Consider the following 17,327-nt stretch of genomic DNA (forward strand, 5'->3'; position numbering starts at 1 on the left):
ATATTGCAAAACTTTACTATACTATAGATATCTGCAATCTAGTATGCGTTATAATGCTTATCCACAGCCCTGCCCATCTGAATTACACATCTTGCATAACCAACTCAAATATAGATCAGTATGATAATCTTTTCATTCATCATCACCCACGCCACTTTAATTGGAGTAATTTCAAAGTACAAGAACTTGCACAAAATAATATGAACTGTTCATAAAGAAAAATTCAAAACACATAACCCTCTGTGCCCAGAAGAAGCTCTTAAGAATATTCTTACTCGACTCCAATCTCCCACAATTTAGTTGGTTACAGATAACATGTCAATTATTATTTATACTGGCAGGAAGTGTGAACCATGACAAATCCTGAGAGTTTTAATATTTAAATTAAACTGTATCTGGTGCTAATAGATGATGTTGTCGTGGCATGACCTCAATACATTCACTAAGATGGAGGAGGCAACAAAAAGAGGTACAAGATTTATGAAAAACAGAGGGAAAGCAATTGGCCTCCAACAGCCACAACCACCTTCCTACAAGATAGGCATTTAGGGAGACTGCCCCAGTCCCCTTGGCTTCAATTTTACTCGGGCTCCTCAATACCACAGTCAAATGCTGGTTTGACATCAAAGGCAGTCATTCTCACCTTGTCTCTGGGAGTCTGCTCTTACCTCCATGTTTGGACCAAGTCTGCAATAAGGTCTGGAGTGGAGTGGTCCTGTCAGGACCCTAGGCTGGGCACGGTTTGCAAAGAATTGCTGAGATTTGGTTGTTACCGGCTTGGCCAGCACTTTTGTACATCCCTAGTTACCCTTGTGATAAGCCACCTTCTTGAACCATTGCAGTCCATTTGGTGAGTAGTTTATGTGTGAGCAAGTGTGATTTAACAAAATTGTCAACAACAGGTATCACCTTGCTGATGATCAAGAATACACTAATGGGTGGTGTTTGGTTTACACTGCTTTGTGGACAGGGCACACCTGAGCAAGTTTACACTTTCGGTTAGATAGGAGTGTTGTAACTGAATTAAAACATTTTGATTGGGTTCAGCCAGCTTAGGAGCACAAACCTCTAGAACTGCAATTCGGGATGCTGTCAGGACTCGCATTCAGTGTATCTGGTGAACTTAGCTATCTTTTGATATCATATCGTATGAATTGAATTGGCTGAAAATTGGCTTTTGATGATGGGGACCTCAGGGAGAGTTACAGAGGCATTATTCACTCAGCAGTGTTGACTGAAGATAGTCAAAAACTGTTTGCCTTGCCTTTTACTCATGTACTCGGCTGTATCATCTGTTAGTTGATTAATTGTCCTTCATGATTCATGACTGGAATAGGCAGAGCTGCAAAACTTTGATCACTGCCATTGGCTGTGGGATCACTCAGCTCTGCCTGTGTTAATTCTATTGTTTAGCTTCACTTGGTGTCAAACTTTAGATATACTTTTAGACCTACTTGTTTAGATATACAACTTCAAGGATGTTGTTCTGAAATGATTCAAGGTTGGTTCCCAGACTAATTGGTGAGGAAAGTGCTTGGCCATATAGATTAGGGTAGAATGCAGTAAAATTGCCATCCATTGAACTGGAATGTATATTAAATGAAGCTTCAAGGTAGCAGGGGGAATGTGAGAGATTCGGTTTGTCTACAAACTTCCTTGGCCCTAAAAAATGAAAACAGTGGTGCAGTAGTGATAATAAAATGACTATCAATTTGTTTGCACCGCACAATGGCCTGACCTTCTACAGTGAAAGATTTGAGAGTCAGAGGTCTCGAGAACAGACAGTTTGGCACAACTTGCTCATACCGCCCAGCTTTCAAAATTTAAACTAGTCCCATTTGCCTGCATTTGGTCCATCCCTCCTTACTTATTCCATCCATGTACCTGTCTAAATGTTTCTTAAATGACAAAATTATGCTAGCTTCCAACAACAACTCTGACAGTCCGTTCCAGATGCTCACCAGCCTGTATGAGAGAAAATTGCCTCTCCAGGCCCTTTTGTATTTCTCCTCTCTCACCTTAAAACTACACCATTTAGTTTTAGACTCCCTGACCATGGGGAAAACCTAGACAACAGTGAGGACTGCAGATGCTGGAGATCAGAGTCAAAATTAGAGTGGTGCTGGAAAAGCACAGCAGGAAAGGCAGCATCCGAGGAGCAGGAAAATTGATGTTTCAGGCAAAAGCCCTTCATCAGGAATCTGATGAAGGGCTTTTGCCCACTACATCGATCTTCCTCCTCCTCTGTTGTGGCCTGACCTGCTGTGCTTTTCCAGCACCACTCTAATCATGGGGAAAACCTGTCTGCTATCTACGCCTCTCATGATTTAATATAGCTCTAGAAGGTCACCCCTCAGACTCCTTCTCTCCAGGAGAAAGAGTCACAGCCTATCCAACCTCTTATAACACAAACCTTCCAGTCAGGTAGCATCTTAGTAAATCTCTTCTGCGCTCTTTCTAGTTTAATGATATCCTTTCTATAGTAGGTCAGCCAGAATTGCACATAGCACTCCAAATGTGACCTTGTGATTGTCTTATACAGCTGTAACAAGACATCCCAAGTCCCATACTCAATACTCTAACCAATGAAAGCTAGCATACCAAAAGCCTTTTTTCACCACCCTGTCTACCTGTGACTCCATTTTCAAGGAGCTATAAACCTGTACCCCTAGATCTCTTTGTTCTATAAATATTCCCTAGGGCCCGACCATTGACTGTGCAAGTTCTGTCCTGGTTTGCTTTACCAAAATGTAACATCTTGCATTTATCAAAATGAAACCACATCTGCCATTCCTCAGCCCATTAGCCAATTGATCAAGATCGCACTGATTTCCCAGATAACTTTCTTCACTGTCCACTATATCACCAATCTTGGTGTCATCCGCAAACTTACTAAATTCTCATCCAAATCATTTGTATAAATGACAAATAACAGTGAAGCCAGCACTGATCCTTGTGGCACATTGCTGGTCACAGGCACCTAGTCTGAAAAACAATTCTCCACCACCACTCTCTGCCTTCTACTGTCAAGCCAATTTTGTATCCAATTGGCTAGATGTCCCAGGATCCCATGAGATTTAATCTTACTCTACAACCTATTTTGAAAAAGAACTGGAGCTAGCAGTGGAAAAGCTCAATCCTTTTCTGCTCAGTGTGATTTCTTCAGATAAGTGAGAGGGGCTGCTGTGTCATAAAGGCAATAAAATATTTTTTCTGAGTTTGGTGCTCTGGGGTGAAGTCCCAGCCTTTGGGACATTAGCCAGGGAAACAAACAGGTAAGTGGGGAGACATTCCTCAGACTCTTCAGTGTCGCCAGGATGATAACCTTCCCTTTCTCTCACTGATGGACTTTCCTGATCCATGTCTCAAAAACAGTGGAGATCAGTCAGATGGTTTGATAAAAAACTCACTGTTTGGTCCTGTCTTATGGCGGCAGTTCTATGATGCTATCCATATTGACACAGACTAGTGCAGTCCCTTGATGGCTTTGCACCATTACACTTGCCATTTTTAAACATAAAAAACACCACAATCTGGTAAAGAAGTCCTTTCTCATTTGTCTTAAAAATATCTCTTGATGCATACTTTATCAGAAGGTGGCAAGACCATTTTTCATTCTCGCCTCCACATTCCAGTGTGCCCGAAATCCACTTTGCATGCTCTCATGCCAAGTACACAAAGTTCAGCTTTACCAGTTCAGTACATCAGTTTATCACAGACATCCTTGCACAATCTGCAACCTCATGGCCAGGCATTTTCCCCACTCAATCATTACCATCAAGCCAGGGGATCAACCCTGGTTCAATGCAGAGTATTGAAGACATGCCTGATGCTGCTCCTGGCACATGTAAAAATGAGGTATCAGGCGAAGCTACTAAACAGGACTACATGCCTGCCAAACAGCATAAACAACAAGTTACAGACAGAGCTAAGCGATCCCACATCCAACGGATCAGATCCGAGCTCTGCAGTCCTTCCACACCCAGTTGTGAATGGTGGAGGACAACTAAATAACTCACTGGGGGAGTAGGCTCAAATACTCCCATCGTTAATGATGGAGGAGCCCAGCAGATTAGTGCAAAAGGTAAGACTGATGCATTCATAACAATCTTTAGTCAGAAGTGCTGAGTGGATGATCCATCTCGGGCTCCTCCAATGGTCCCCAGCATCACAGATACCAGTCTCCAGCCAATTCGATTCATTCCACGTGATATCAAGAAACGGTGGAGGCACTGGATACTGCAAAGGCAATGGGCCCTGATAACATTCCGGCAATAGTAGTGAAGATGTGTGCACCAGAACCTGCCACTCCCCGAGCCAAGCTCTTCCAGTACAGTTACAACACTGGCAACTATCCAACAATGTGGAAAATTGGCCAGGTATGTTCTGTACACAAAAAGCAGGACAAATCCAACCCGGCCAATTACTGCCCCATCAATCTACTCTCCATCATCAGTAAAGTGATGGAAGGGGTCATCAACAGTGCTACCAAGCAGCACCTGCTCAGCAATAACCTACTCAGTGATGTCCAGTTTGGGTTCCGCCAGGGTCACTCAGCTCCTGACTTCATTACAGCCTTGGTTCAAACCTGGACAAAAGAGCTGAATTCCAGAGATGAGGTGAGTGTGGCCACATTTGACTGAGTATGGCATCAAGGAGCCCTGGCAAAAACTGGAATCAGTGGGTATCAGGCGACAAACACTCCCCTGGTTAGAGTCATACCTGGTACAAAGACAAACACTCCCCTGGTTAGAGTCATACCTGGTACAAAGGAAGATGTTTGTGGTTGTGGAGGGTCAGTCATCTCAGCTCCAGGACATTTCTGCAGGAGTTCCTCAGGGTAGTGTTCTAGACCAAACCATTTTCAGTTGCTTCATCAATGGCCTGCCCTCCATCATAAGGTCAGAAATGGGGATGTTCGATGATTGCAAGGTTCAGCACTATTCATGCCTCCTCAGATACTGAAGCAGTCAGTGCTCAAATGCAACAAGATCTGGACAATATCCAGGCTTGGGCCGACAAGTGGCAAGTAACATTCGCACCACACAAATGCAAGACAATGACCATCACCAATAACAGACACTCTAACCACAGCCCCTTGACATTCAACAATATTACCACTGAATCCTCCACTGTCAACATCCTTGGGGTTACCATTGACCAGAAACTCAACTGTGCTCACCACATAAACACAATGGCTTCAAGAGCAGATCAGAGGCTGGGGATACTGCAGTGAGTAACTCACCTCCTGACACTTCAAAGTCAATTCACCATCTGCAAGGCACAAGTCAGGAGTGTGATGAAATACTCCCCAGTTGCGTGGATGGGGGCAGCTCCAACAACACAAGAAGCTTGACACCATCCAGGACAAAGCAACCCACTGGATTAGCACCACAACTACAAACATTCAATCCCTCCACCACCAGCACTCACTAGCAGCAAAGTGTACTATGTACAAGATGCACTGCAGAAATTCAAAGATCCTTAGACAGCACCTTCCAAACCCACGACCACTTCCACCTAGAAGGACAAGGGCAGCAGGTACTTGGGAACACCAGTATTTGCAAGTTCGCCTCCAAACCACTCACCACCCTGACCTGGAAGTATACCAACGGTCCTTCACAGTGGTTGGGTCAAAATCCTGGAATTCCCTCCCTACCAACATTGTGCGTAAACCCACAGCAAGTGGGGCAGCACGGTGGCACAGTGGTTAGCACTGCTGCCTCACAGCGCCAGAGATCCGGGTTCAATTCCCGCCTCAGGCGGGAAACTGTGTGGAGTTTGCACGTTCTCCCAGTGTCTGTGTGGGTTTCCTCTGGGTGCTCCAGTTTCCTCCCACAGTTCAAAAATGTGCAGGTTAGGTGAATTGGCCATGCTAAATTGCCCGTACTGTTAGGTGAAGGGGTAAATGTAGGGGAATGGGTCCGGGTGGGTTGCTCTTCGGAGGGTCGGTGAGGACTTGTTGGACTGAAGGACCTGTTTCCACAATGAAAGTAATCTAATCTAATCTAATCTAAAGTGGACTACAGCGATTCAAGAAGGCAGCTCACCACCACCTCAAGGGCAAATAGGGACAGGCTATCAATGTTGGCCAGCCAGCGACACCCACATCCCACAAATGAATAAAATAATCCTTAAATGGTATTTCCTGCTCTCCTGTGGTATGGTTGACACATTCACCGTAACCAGAAACTGAGGTTAGCAAAACTTAACTCATCACCATTTCACTGCATTATGCTACTGAGGGTCTGCAGTGCCCCATGGATGCCCAGTTTTGAGCGACTAAATCTTTTCAAAAATCTATCCCATTCAGCATTGAGAGAGTCAACATTCTCTAAACTCTATGAGTGCACATTATCGGTAAGAGTGACCACAGCACAGTCCTCGTGGAGAAAAGGTCTCACCCTCACATTGAGGACAACCTGCATCATGTTGAGTGGCACTGTCACTGTGCTAAATGGGACAGACTTCAAACAGATCTAACAAATCAAGACTGAGCATTCATGAGACGCTGAGGGCCATCAGCAGCAGAATTGTACTCCAGCACAATCTGCCATCCCATGACCCAGCATATCTCCTACTCAACGATTACTATAAATCCAGGGGTTCAACTCGGATTCAATAGAGAATGCAGGTGTGTGTGCCAGGAGCAGCATCAGGCATACCTAAAAATGAGGTGTCAACCTGGTGAAGCTACTAAACAGGACAACTCGTTCACCACTAGACTCACCATACAAATACAGTGGTTACAAGAGCAGGTCACGTATGATTGATAAACATACAGACCTGTGTACACAAATGATAAATTCTGATCTCTGTATGTAAATGTTTACGTATGTATGGCATGACCAACTGTACAGACCATTAAATTATTTTATGAATAAAATATATTTTTGAAATAAAAAAAAAGGTCAGATGCTGAGAATACTGTTAAGTAACTCAACTCCTGACTCCCCAAAGCCTGTCCATCCCTAGGCACAAGTCAGGAATGTGATGGAATACATCACACTTGCACGGATGAGTACAGTTCCAACAACGTTTAAGGAACTTGACACCATCCAGGATAAAGCATGCCACTTGATTGGCACCACATTCACAGACATCCACTGCCTTCACCATAGTACACACTGCTGTACTGAGCATCTATCAATAAGATGCACTGCAGAAGTGCGCCCAAGATCCTTAGACAGCATCTTCCAAACCCACAACCACTTCCATCTAGAAGGACAAGAGCATCAGGTACATGGGAACATCACTACCTGCAAGCTCCCCTCCAAGCTACTCACTATCCTAACTTGGAAATATATCACTGTTTCTTCAGTGTTGCTGGGTCAAAATCCAGGAATTATCTCCCTAAGGGCATTGTGGCTTGACCTACACCCAATGGACTGTAGCAGTAAAAAAGGCAGCTCACTACCACCTTCTCTAGGGTAACTAGGGATGGGCAATAAAAGCTGGCCAGCCAGCAATGCCCACAACCCCTTTTAAGATTGTTGTGTGACCACACATCTTGAAAGGACCACATTTGTTCTCTGTCTGAAACTCCAGGACAGATGTACCTGCAGCTGGCAGCTTGGCAAGAGTGAGGTGAAGTATGTTTTTCCCTCATCGGTTCCCTCACCACCTGCTGCAGACCTCATCTAGCAGCTATGTCCTTTAGGACCCGACCAGCTTGTTCAGTAGTCCTGCTGTCAAACCAGTCTTTGTGATGGACCTGGAGGAGTACCGATTCGTCAGCTGAGGGAGGATGGTACGTGGTAATCAGCAAGAAGTTTCTTTGCCCATATTTAATCTGAAGCCATGAGACTTCAGGGGGTCTGGAGTCAATGTTGTGGGCTCCCAGGGCAACTCCCTTCTGACTGTATACCACTGTGCTGCCACCTCTGCTGGTTCCGTCCTGCTGGCGAGTCAGGACATATCCAGGAATGGTGGTGGTGCCTGGGACATTGCCTGTAAGCTACGATTCAGTGAGTATGACTACGTCAGGCTATTGCTTGACTAGTCTGAGAGACAGCTCTCTGAATTTTGCACCAGCCCCCATATAAATGCTAGTAAGAAGGACTTTGGATGGTCAAAAGGGTTGTATACAGGATTGCATAGTCCAAATGAGCCATGTATAAATGAAAGGAAACTTGGAATGAACATCAATTGCAATGCCACAAAAGGTGGAGAGTCACTGTGCGATTATAGCAACTTGTTCAAAATTGACTGTACAGTACTTACTCCTACCAAAACTATCAAAGATCTATAGCACCAAAAAAAAAGGTCCTTCAGCCCAACGAGTCTGCACTGGTCAAAATCAACCATCTAACAATTTGAATCCCACTTGGCCCCACAGCATTGCAAGTGGATATCTAAATACTTCCTAAAGAAATGACTGTTTCTGCCTCTACCACCCTTACACTCATTGGTTCCAGATTCCCACCTCCTTTTGGGTGGAAAAACAAATTTCCTCACAATCCCTCTAAACCTCTTGCTCCTTCCCTTCAAGCTGTAACCCTTGGTCATTCAGCCCTTCACCAACAGGAAGTTTGTTCCCATCTACCCTGTCTGTTCCCCTGTTGTCACCGTGACACAAATTGGTGAGGGTAAGGTCGAGTCTCCCTAGTCGTTTCTCTCACTGCGTGCTCTTGTTATCATGGAGACCTTCATATATTCCAAGGCAAGATCCAAACTTTGGAATGGGTCTGATAGTAGGATCAGATTTCTCTTGTTTTAGCAAAGATCTGGCATTGACATAATGGATCAAATGGCTTCCTTCGAGCCAAAAAGTGGGGGAAAAAAAAAAACACAGAAACAGCCAAGTCGAGTTTTTCTTTGGCTATTCGCCAAACACTGGTCACGAGGATCTAAGTCTGCCTCAGCAAGTAACCGCAAAATGCCAATCACTATGTCACATCTGCCTCAAGGGAGTGCCATCAAGGATGAAACATACAACTGGTGAGGCAGATAACTCACCCAATAAAACTACAAAAACTTCTCCAACAACACACTCTCTACTCTGATCTCCAGCACTTGCAGACCTCACTTTCTCCCAATAAAACTACAATACTCGTGTCGGCTGTAGTCAGTCAACACAGCTCAAATTAAACACATTAAGTCCAGGATTGTCTCTTAAAACCACAAGTGGTCAAGTCAACAACCCTTATGGCAAAGTTATGCAAGGCAGAGTGGGAAGCTCTGCACTACATGTCACTCCACAGGCAGAAAGCATTACTGCCTGCAACTGAGAGCAGCACTCACCAGATCCTATCAATAAAAGGCTAAACTTCACCTTAGAATTGACTACATTTGAAAGCTGCAAATAGGGGAAAAATAGCAGTTAAACAAAATTGCAGGATTGATTGAATTTTAGCGAATGGAAGATTAAAAAATCAGAGACTTTCAAGATGATCCGGGGGTTTGCAGTTCCCATTCAGCTCAATTTTTCCACTATTTCAAACTTACCTCTTTGACCAAGCCTTCAGTCACCAGTTCCAATTTCTTCTTATGTGTATCAAAGTATAGTTTTGTTCAATACTAATTCTGTGAAGCACTTTGGGAAGTTTATCAACAAGTTAAGAGCATTGCACAAATGCAAGATTTTGCTTTAGGGGTTGAGAGATCACATACATGTGCACAAAGAGAGGAGACAAAAGTTAAAGTCCTACTCAGTCACCCATTCCAGATAGGTCTCTCGTTCGGTGTGAAATCTCCAATCAGGAGGTAATCTGAATCACGGCTTATTACTATACAGACTCTACCCAATCACATAGTGAATGCTTAAAATTCTTGTGTGTGTATGATGGTCCATACAACAAAATATTTTAGAAACAGAACCCACTTTGCTGAACATCCCCAATTAGCCCACAAGAAAGTCCCAGTGCTTACTAATTCACTCCCATCTTGCTAACCCCTCGGTCAAATGTTCAGTCAAAGCTGCTCAGCTACATGGAGAATAAGACATCCCAGCTCAAGCCAGCCCTTTTAAGTTGACGTGCATGTAGGCAGTACAAAGTAATTTAAAATGTCAGTGGAGCTCAATGAATAGATAGTGCACAAAAAACATTAGAGTCACCATGAGATGTCCTTGGTCTCTTGCACTGTTCACAGAATGCTCAACGTGCAAGGCCTCATCTTTCAAACTTGACAGAAGCTTCCACAATTCTTCAGACAGCAAGCGATGGTAAGAGACTAGAATCACTGATACTGCATGACCTGCGAGTGATATGATTCTAGGTATGGAGCTTCTAACACAGTCAACTGCAAAGTCGAGCCCAAGACTTCATGCAGAGCGGAATTTCCAATTCCAGCCTGGTTCATGAGGAGGGAAGGAACACAGGGCAAGCAGAAGGCAAATTGAAAGGGAAGGACATCCCCATTCATCTCCTCAGCTCCATGTAAAGGGAAATCTTAAAATTACAAAGTGATCAAAAACAAACTACTTGCTACGAAAGTTAACTATTGCTGTTTTCAGGTTTCTAGCCAAGTTCTTTAGCATTACAAAGAAAGAAATTCAGACATGTTGAAAATTTACATTGTGCTTGATTTTGTCAATGACAATGTGACATTTTGAGTTAGATTTTCTCTGAAGTAGGCTGCACAGCCAGGTTGCCAGTCTGCTCCTACTTTTTGTTTAAAAAAAGCTCTGCATTTCTGACAAGAGATTCCAATGAGGACTCCATCAGAAATGTGGAATGCACTTTAAAACTGACAGGTCCTTCACAGTACAGAAAAGGTAGGGAAAGAAAAAACATGCATCTTTTCTTTAAAATAGCAGTATTTGCCAACTACTTTGATTTTAAACATTCAACATCACAGCCGGTGACTTTGAGAAATGTGAAAGAGACAAGTGCAACAGAAGGCTACCAGATAGCCAGGGCACCAGATGAGTGATGACATCTTGAGGGAAGGCTGGGGGATATTGGGTCTGGCCTGCACGGGGTGTAGAGGCAGCTTTTTGTGGGGAGGGGTGCTGAAGGGATATTGTCAGTCAGAGCCTGTAGAGTGTGAGGGGTCTGTGGGAGGTGGAGTTGGGGGAGGGAGAAAGACGGTGCTAAATTCAGGGAGTTAATTTAGTAGTTATCCAGGAGTTAGATTAGGTTTTAACTTTAACTTTCCCTGAATTTAGAACCCTTTGAATTTTCTGTTTTAAATGGCTTTTTTTGAGGTTACCACTTTCCTGGGCAATCCTCTTAAGAGTCTGTCAGGGATTCCCAGGATCCTAATACACAGCTCACACCTACACTGCAGAAACAATGATTTACCCATCAGAAAATCCAGGACAATAATTAATTTGTACAGAACTAGAATCAAACATATGCACACTATGAAGTTTACTCCACTCCATCGCTTGCCAATGTAAACTCAGCAAATTGGAACACACCAAATCAATTGGATGGGTAGATCTTGCAACAGTTCCACAAGTGAACTTTGAAAGAAAGCAAGAGCAAAATAATCACTTTTGTTTCATGTTAATTTCATGGATTTTACGCACACACCAGTTATATAGTCAAAGAGATGCTCAGCACAGAAACAGATCCTTCAATCCAACTTATCCACACCGGCCAGATCCCCTAAATTAATCTAGTCCCATTTGCCAGCACTTTGCCCATATCCCTCTAAACTCTTCCTATTTATACACCCATCCAGATGCCTTTTAAATGCTGTAATTGTACTAGCCTCCACCACTTCCTCTGACAGCTCATTCCATACACACACACCACCCTATGCTTGAAAAAGTTTCCCCTTAGGCCCCTTTTAAATCTTTCACCCCCTCATCCTAAACCAATGCCTCGAGTTCTGGACTCCCCCAACCCAGGGAAAAGTCCTTGTCTGTTTAACCGTACCCATGCCTGGATTGGTAAACACTACCAATTCGCAAACCAAAAGACCAGATTATAGGTCTGAATTGCATAAGTTCTATCTTTGCTATTTCAATTCTTCCCCAAGTCACTAACTTTATGTTGATGTCAAGTTCCTCAGCAACCAGCAGTCCCGAAATTCCTCACTTTACCCGATTCACCTGAGAGTGCCAACAAGTTGCTGCACCAGGCAGGACATCACCAGCAAATATAGTCACAAAAAGCATGCATTCCAGCGAAGACCATTAAACAGCAGACAGAATTGTGGCAGATTTTCTCCCTCAATAAGCTTTGGGACACAAGGGGCTAATTGCAACATCACTGCCACTGTTGGAATACAGCACAATGAACTCTGAATCAACAAAACATCTCAGCAGACTAGGTATACGTGACTGGATAATAGGTCCTGCACCCCAACAGGTCAGAGAACAATTACAGTACATGGTTATTCCAAGCAGAGGGTGATGAGTGTATGGAATGAGTTGTCAGAGGAAGTGGTGGAGACTGGTACAATTTCAACATTTAAAAGGCACTTGGATGGGTATATGAATAGGAAGGGGTTAGAGGAGTATGGGCCAAGAGCTGGCAAATGGGTTTAGATTAATTTAGGATATTCAGTTGGCTTAGCCGAGTTGGACCAAAGGGTCTGGTTCCGTGCTGTACATGTCTATGCACGTAAAAACTAGCCAAACAGCATTCCACAGCAAGACCAGTTGCTTATTTGTCTTTAATAAATGCTGATTAACTTTACCCTGGCCGCTATCTCAAAGTTTCTCCATCGATGCCAAGTGACTGGCCTGTACTTTTCTTGTCTTCCCCGTTTACTTTTGAAAATCAGTGCTGTCACATTCGCAATCCTCCAGTTCTCTGGCACAAAACCCAAATATGTTTTAAGAACTGGAAAAGTGCAACTGAGCACCCTGACAATTTCAACACTGAATGTTGTAGAAACTCAGGAGATCTGGCAACATCTCTGAAGACCAAAATGGAGTTAACATTTAGAATCTAACATGACGCATCTCAGAAAATCAAGCTCCAGCACAGAACAAAACATCCAGCATCAATAACATCAGTATTGAATGGATTAGTATTTCAGAGAATGCAAGCTCAAATTCCAACCTGGCTGCTTGGAAATAGGATAGTAAAAACTTGACCACAGAGCTATTAGGTTGTTGTACCAACTGGATTATTAGATGCCTTTTTGGTAAGGAAATCTACACTCCCTACCTCGTCGTACCAACATGACTCTAATCCCACAACAAACTAGTTAACTCCTAACTACACCAGGAAGTGACTTAGCACATCATTCAGTCAAAGCAACTCAGAATCACAGAATCCGTCCAGCGTGGAAGCAGGCCATTCGGCCCTTCGAGTCCACACCAAACCTCCCTCCACCGAGGCACAGTGGGTAACTTAGCATGGGCAATCCACCTCACCTGCATATCTTTTGACTGTGGGAGGAAACCCACAGGAAACGTGCCAACTCCACACAGTCACCCGAGGGTGGAATCGAACCTGGGTCGTTGGCCTTTTAAAACAGCTGTGCTAACCACTAGGTCACTACGCCTCTCAATAGGAACAATAAATTCTAACCTTGTTCACATTCCGAGAATTAACACAAATATTCAGAAAGGTGTTTTTTTTTATTTCGTATCAGCTTTGATACATCCTAAGAGGTTACACCTAGGTTTTCTACAATATAATCATATTAACTCTACCTGAATTTTAAAGAGAGGTAGGTTGCGCAGCAGGAGAGTCGACTTTTCAGGCAGGATCCTTCACCAGTGACTCAGTGGTTAGCACTTTGCCTCACAACCCCAGTAACCCGGGTTAGATTCTACCCTTGGGTAACTGTGTGTGGAGTTTGCACATTTTCCCCACGTCTGCATGGGGTTCCTCCCACAGTCCAAAGCTATACAGTTTAGGTGGATTGGACGTGCTAAATTACCCAGAGTGCTTAGGTGGGGAGAGGTTTGGTGGAGATTCAATGGGCCGAATGGCCTGCTTCCACACTGGAGGGATTCTGTGATTCTTAGTTGCTTTGACTGAATGATGCGCTAAGTCACTTCCTGGTGTAGTTAGGAGTTAACTAGTTTGTTGTGGGGCTATGACTGAGTAGGGAGTGCAGATTTTCTTATCTAAAAGGGCAGGTTGGGAAACAGGCATTGCACCTGAGCCAAATTATTCCACCAAAAATGTTTCTCAAGTGGAAAGGAGGCCAAGGTTGACAGCAGTGATTTATTTAATTGATCACTGTCAGAACTTCCGACAGCAGTGTAACACATGGAAAGTTCCTGTAACATCAGATTGCTCTCCACATTTAAATACTCAGATCAGGCTGCAAAAGCTCAAAAACATGAACATTCAGGATTAATCAGGTTGAATAAATATTGATTTTGTACAACATAGATGTTAACTAAAACCATCACCAGTTTAACACATTGTGCATTTAAGTCAGCTTATTTTACTTGGGCAGTGATCACACTTGTACAATTCTGCTGCTGCTTGTAGCTACTCCTGTCAGGAAATCTGCTGCCATGGTACCACATGCTCATTTGCCTTGTGACATCTCCACACATTCACTGTGACGCATCTGCAACTGTTCGGTGACATCAGTCATTCAACTAAACCTAGGTTGCCCTGTCTTTCCATTAACCTCCACCTTCCCTTTGAGGAGATATCTCTAGCTTTTCTGCACTAAAATACTGATAATTTCTTCTCTGGATTGCCTCTTTTTACTCTTTGGATTTCAAATACCTCTTCATTTGCTTTCTGCTTTACATAAGGAATACCTGCATACATCTTAGCATTTACATTTCAATGACCTTTACTTTCATCAATAGATCTTTACTTATTGAAAAACACAGTTAAAAAGGCCCAGCTGGTAGCAACCTTTCTCCTATCCAAAGAAAGTTTAATGTAATGCTCCCACTTCCCAAACTTTTCAAAAGCAGGGCTTACCAACATTTTGCTCATATCTATCTGATGAAACAAATTCAAGCAGTATTGCCAATTACTCATTACTAGCCTTTTCCTATGTTATGGACCAGGTCAGACAGCCCTCAAAATATTTTAAGAAAGTAGCCTAGACTTTCTTATTTTAAAGGCAGATGTGAAGTGGGTGTTCCATGTGTGATGCAGCTGGTCAAACAATTCAGCTTTAAGCAAAACAGAATTTATTTAAACCCTACAGTTGAAACACGAACAAAAGAAAGTGGAATTTAAAATGCCTATTGGAAAACTTAACCGACCTGATACAGTAACTATTATAAATTAACTGTTCCAATTTGTAACATCCCATAAACAAGCACCCGTGGCAAAAAGATAAATTCAAACAGATCCTTACAGGCAGGAGGGAACAATACCCAGAGAGAGATTTTAGACAAAGTCAGAGGAATCCTTTGCTGAAGCTGGCAACCCTTCTGGCTGTCACATCTTGTGAATGCCACAGCTAAAAAGAACTAGAAAAAACCTGAACTGGGAGAACTGGCCAATCCCCATCCATTGTTAAACTCCCTAAACTCCTCAGCACCTCTGCCTTTACTACCTCTCTCCATAAAAAACAAGGACAAAATAACCTTTTGAAAGTGACAGGACAATCACACCTACATATCCAAGCACAGATTTTCCTCAACTTTGTTCTTACCAGTTGTGATGATAAAGACAAAACTTCCAATTCCAGACAAATCAAACACTGCTATCTCATTCAGGAAGGCTGTTTTTTCCTAAATATCCAGCCCCTCCACTTGCACAATTCATGGTTACCAGAGACATTGGCATGATTGATTAAAAGCAGTAATTTCTCAATACAAAAAGATTTAATTACAAAATCTTCACTTGAAAAATGCATTAAACATAATGACTAATATGATACAACGATTCTTTACAGACCTTATAATTTTTTGTTTACTAACTTATCTGCTGCTTCGCAACACACCCTGACATGTGCAATATGTATTCGTTATGCACTGGAGATTTGTAAAGATGAGTAAATAACAAGTATGTCAATGACAATCTAAAGCATTCACTGGAAATTTGAAAGATACCACAGTCAGACCTTATTGGAACTGCAAATTCTGAATTTACTTATCAAGTTAAAATAGGGTGCATGAAAACAATGCCTTTAATGTGCTGGGCTTAAAATGAAACATAGGATTATCTAGAGTATAAAGCACACAAACAGGCCACTCAGCCCAACTAATCTATACTGGTGCACATTTTACTTGCCACATAAATCTCCCATTTCATCAGAGCCTTTCAAATTACCTTTCTATTCCTTCTTCTCTCATGCACTCAGTTAACGACAGCTTTTGAAAACATTTGCCCCAACCACATCTTTGTGGTCACAAATTCTACATATTAGTTACAAGAGTGAGCAAAATGATGAAGAGGAGGCGATGAGGTGAACAGAGAGGAGTGGGATCAGGGAGTACTTCTCTCAATAATGAGTAGTGATAATCTGAAAAAAAATCTGTCAGTCAAAAGCAAAACACTGACAATTCTTCATTTGAAAGCTTCCAATATTCAGTTTGACACTTTTTGGAAGGTAAGGATATTAAGAGTCACAGGTAAAGGCACAAGAAATTAACGTACAAATGAGCCACAATACACTTAGATTACAGAACATGCTCAAAGAGACGAGTGGTCTACTCCTGTGCTTTGCCATGGGTCTAAAATACAAGGCATTGATCACTCATTACACATGACAAAATTTCAATTTATAACTAACAGATTAATTGCATGATCACCAGTATAACTGATGTAAGAGGTGAAATGTGTGTACACAAGTCAATCTCCAGTAGCCTTTCATGTACTTAAGTTGGTTACAGACCAGAACCTACAAAACTTAGCTGCAAACGTTGAGAGGCTGTTGCCTTTTTTTAAAATTAACCTATATTCTGTTTTACCCGTGGTTTTCTTGCCTGCTGATCCTGATATTTTGCATAGCTGAAATGTTTGAAAAGGACAGCTGACTAAATGATGGAGAATCCTACCTCTCAACACCAAGACCTTGTTGGTGTATCTCAGGGGTAATTAGTACAAAGCACACAGAAAGAAACTCCAAAGCCTTTCTCAGAATTCAACTCAGCGACCCAAAGACAAGGAGTTTGGAAAGGGCGCAGAGACCAGATCCAGACGTTCTTTTGTCTTTATCAGGTTTGAAGGTCTACTAGGATGCAGTCATCATTTTACAAGATGAATGCAAATTTAACAGGGTAACTTGTTAATATACATATTCAGAAAATGATCATAGTTGAGAAAGTGACAAACATCCTCTGAAGTTAGAAGATCATAAAGCAAGGCACTTGGTTTTCAATGTGACTGTGGTATTGCACAATGGCTGGCTTTTAGCGTGTAGGAGACAAAAAACCTGCAGACACTGACAGCCAAAGTAGACAAGCGGGAGGCTGGAAGAACACAGCTAGCCAAGCAGCATCATGTTACACCCCCATCCTGACCCCTCTGGTCACACACACCCCCCCC

General features: G+C 42.8%; 1 protein-coding gene across 3 annotated transcripts in view; it reads right to left on the bottom strand.

Moving 5' to 3' along the window:
* Positions 1-17,327, bottom strand: part of LOC122564141 (NADPH--cytochrome P450 reductase-like) — a 74,720-nt gene that overhangs the window by 56,559 nt on the left and 834 nt on the right. The window contains exon 1 of one of the 3 annotated variants that reach the window (XM_043718762.1): positions 12,005-12,057. The exons of the other annotated variants lie outside the window; for them this stretch is intronic. Coding sequence (XP_043574697.1) covers positions 12,005-12,042 — 38 coding nt within the window. The 5' untranslated portion in view covers positions 12,043-12,057. Of the gene's footprint in view, positions 1-12,004; positions 12,058-17,327 lie in introns of those variants that run through there. 3 annotated transcript variants of the gene reach the window in all.

This window comes from Chiloscyllium plagiosum, chromosome 28 (assembly GCF_004010195.1).
Source record: "Chiloscyllium plagiosum isolate BGI_BamShark_2017 chromosome 28, ASM401019v2, whole genome shotgun sequence".
Classification (NCBI taxonomy): Eukaryota; Metazoa; Chordata; class Chondrichthyes; order Orectolobiformes; family Hemiscylliidae; genus Chiloscyllium; species Chiloscyllium plagiosum.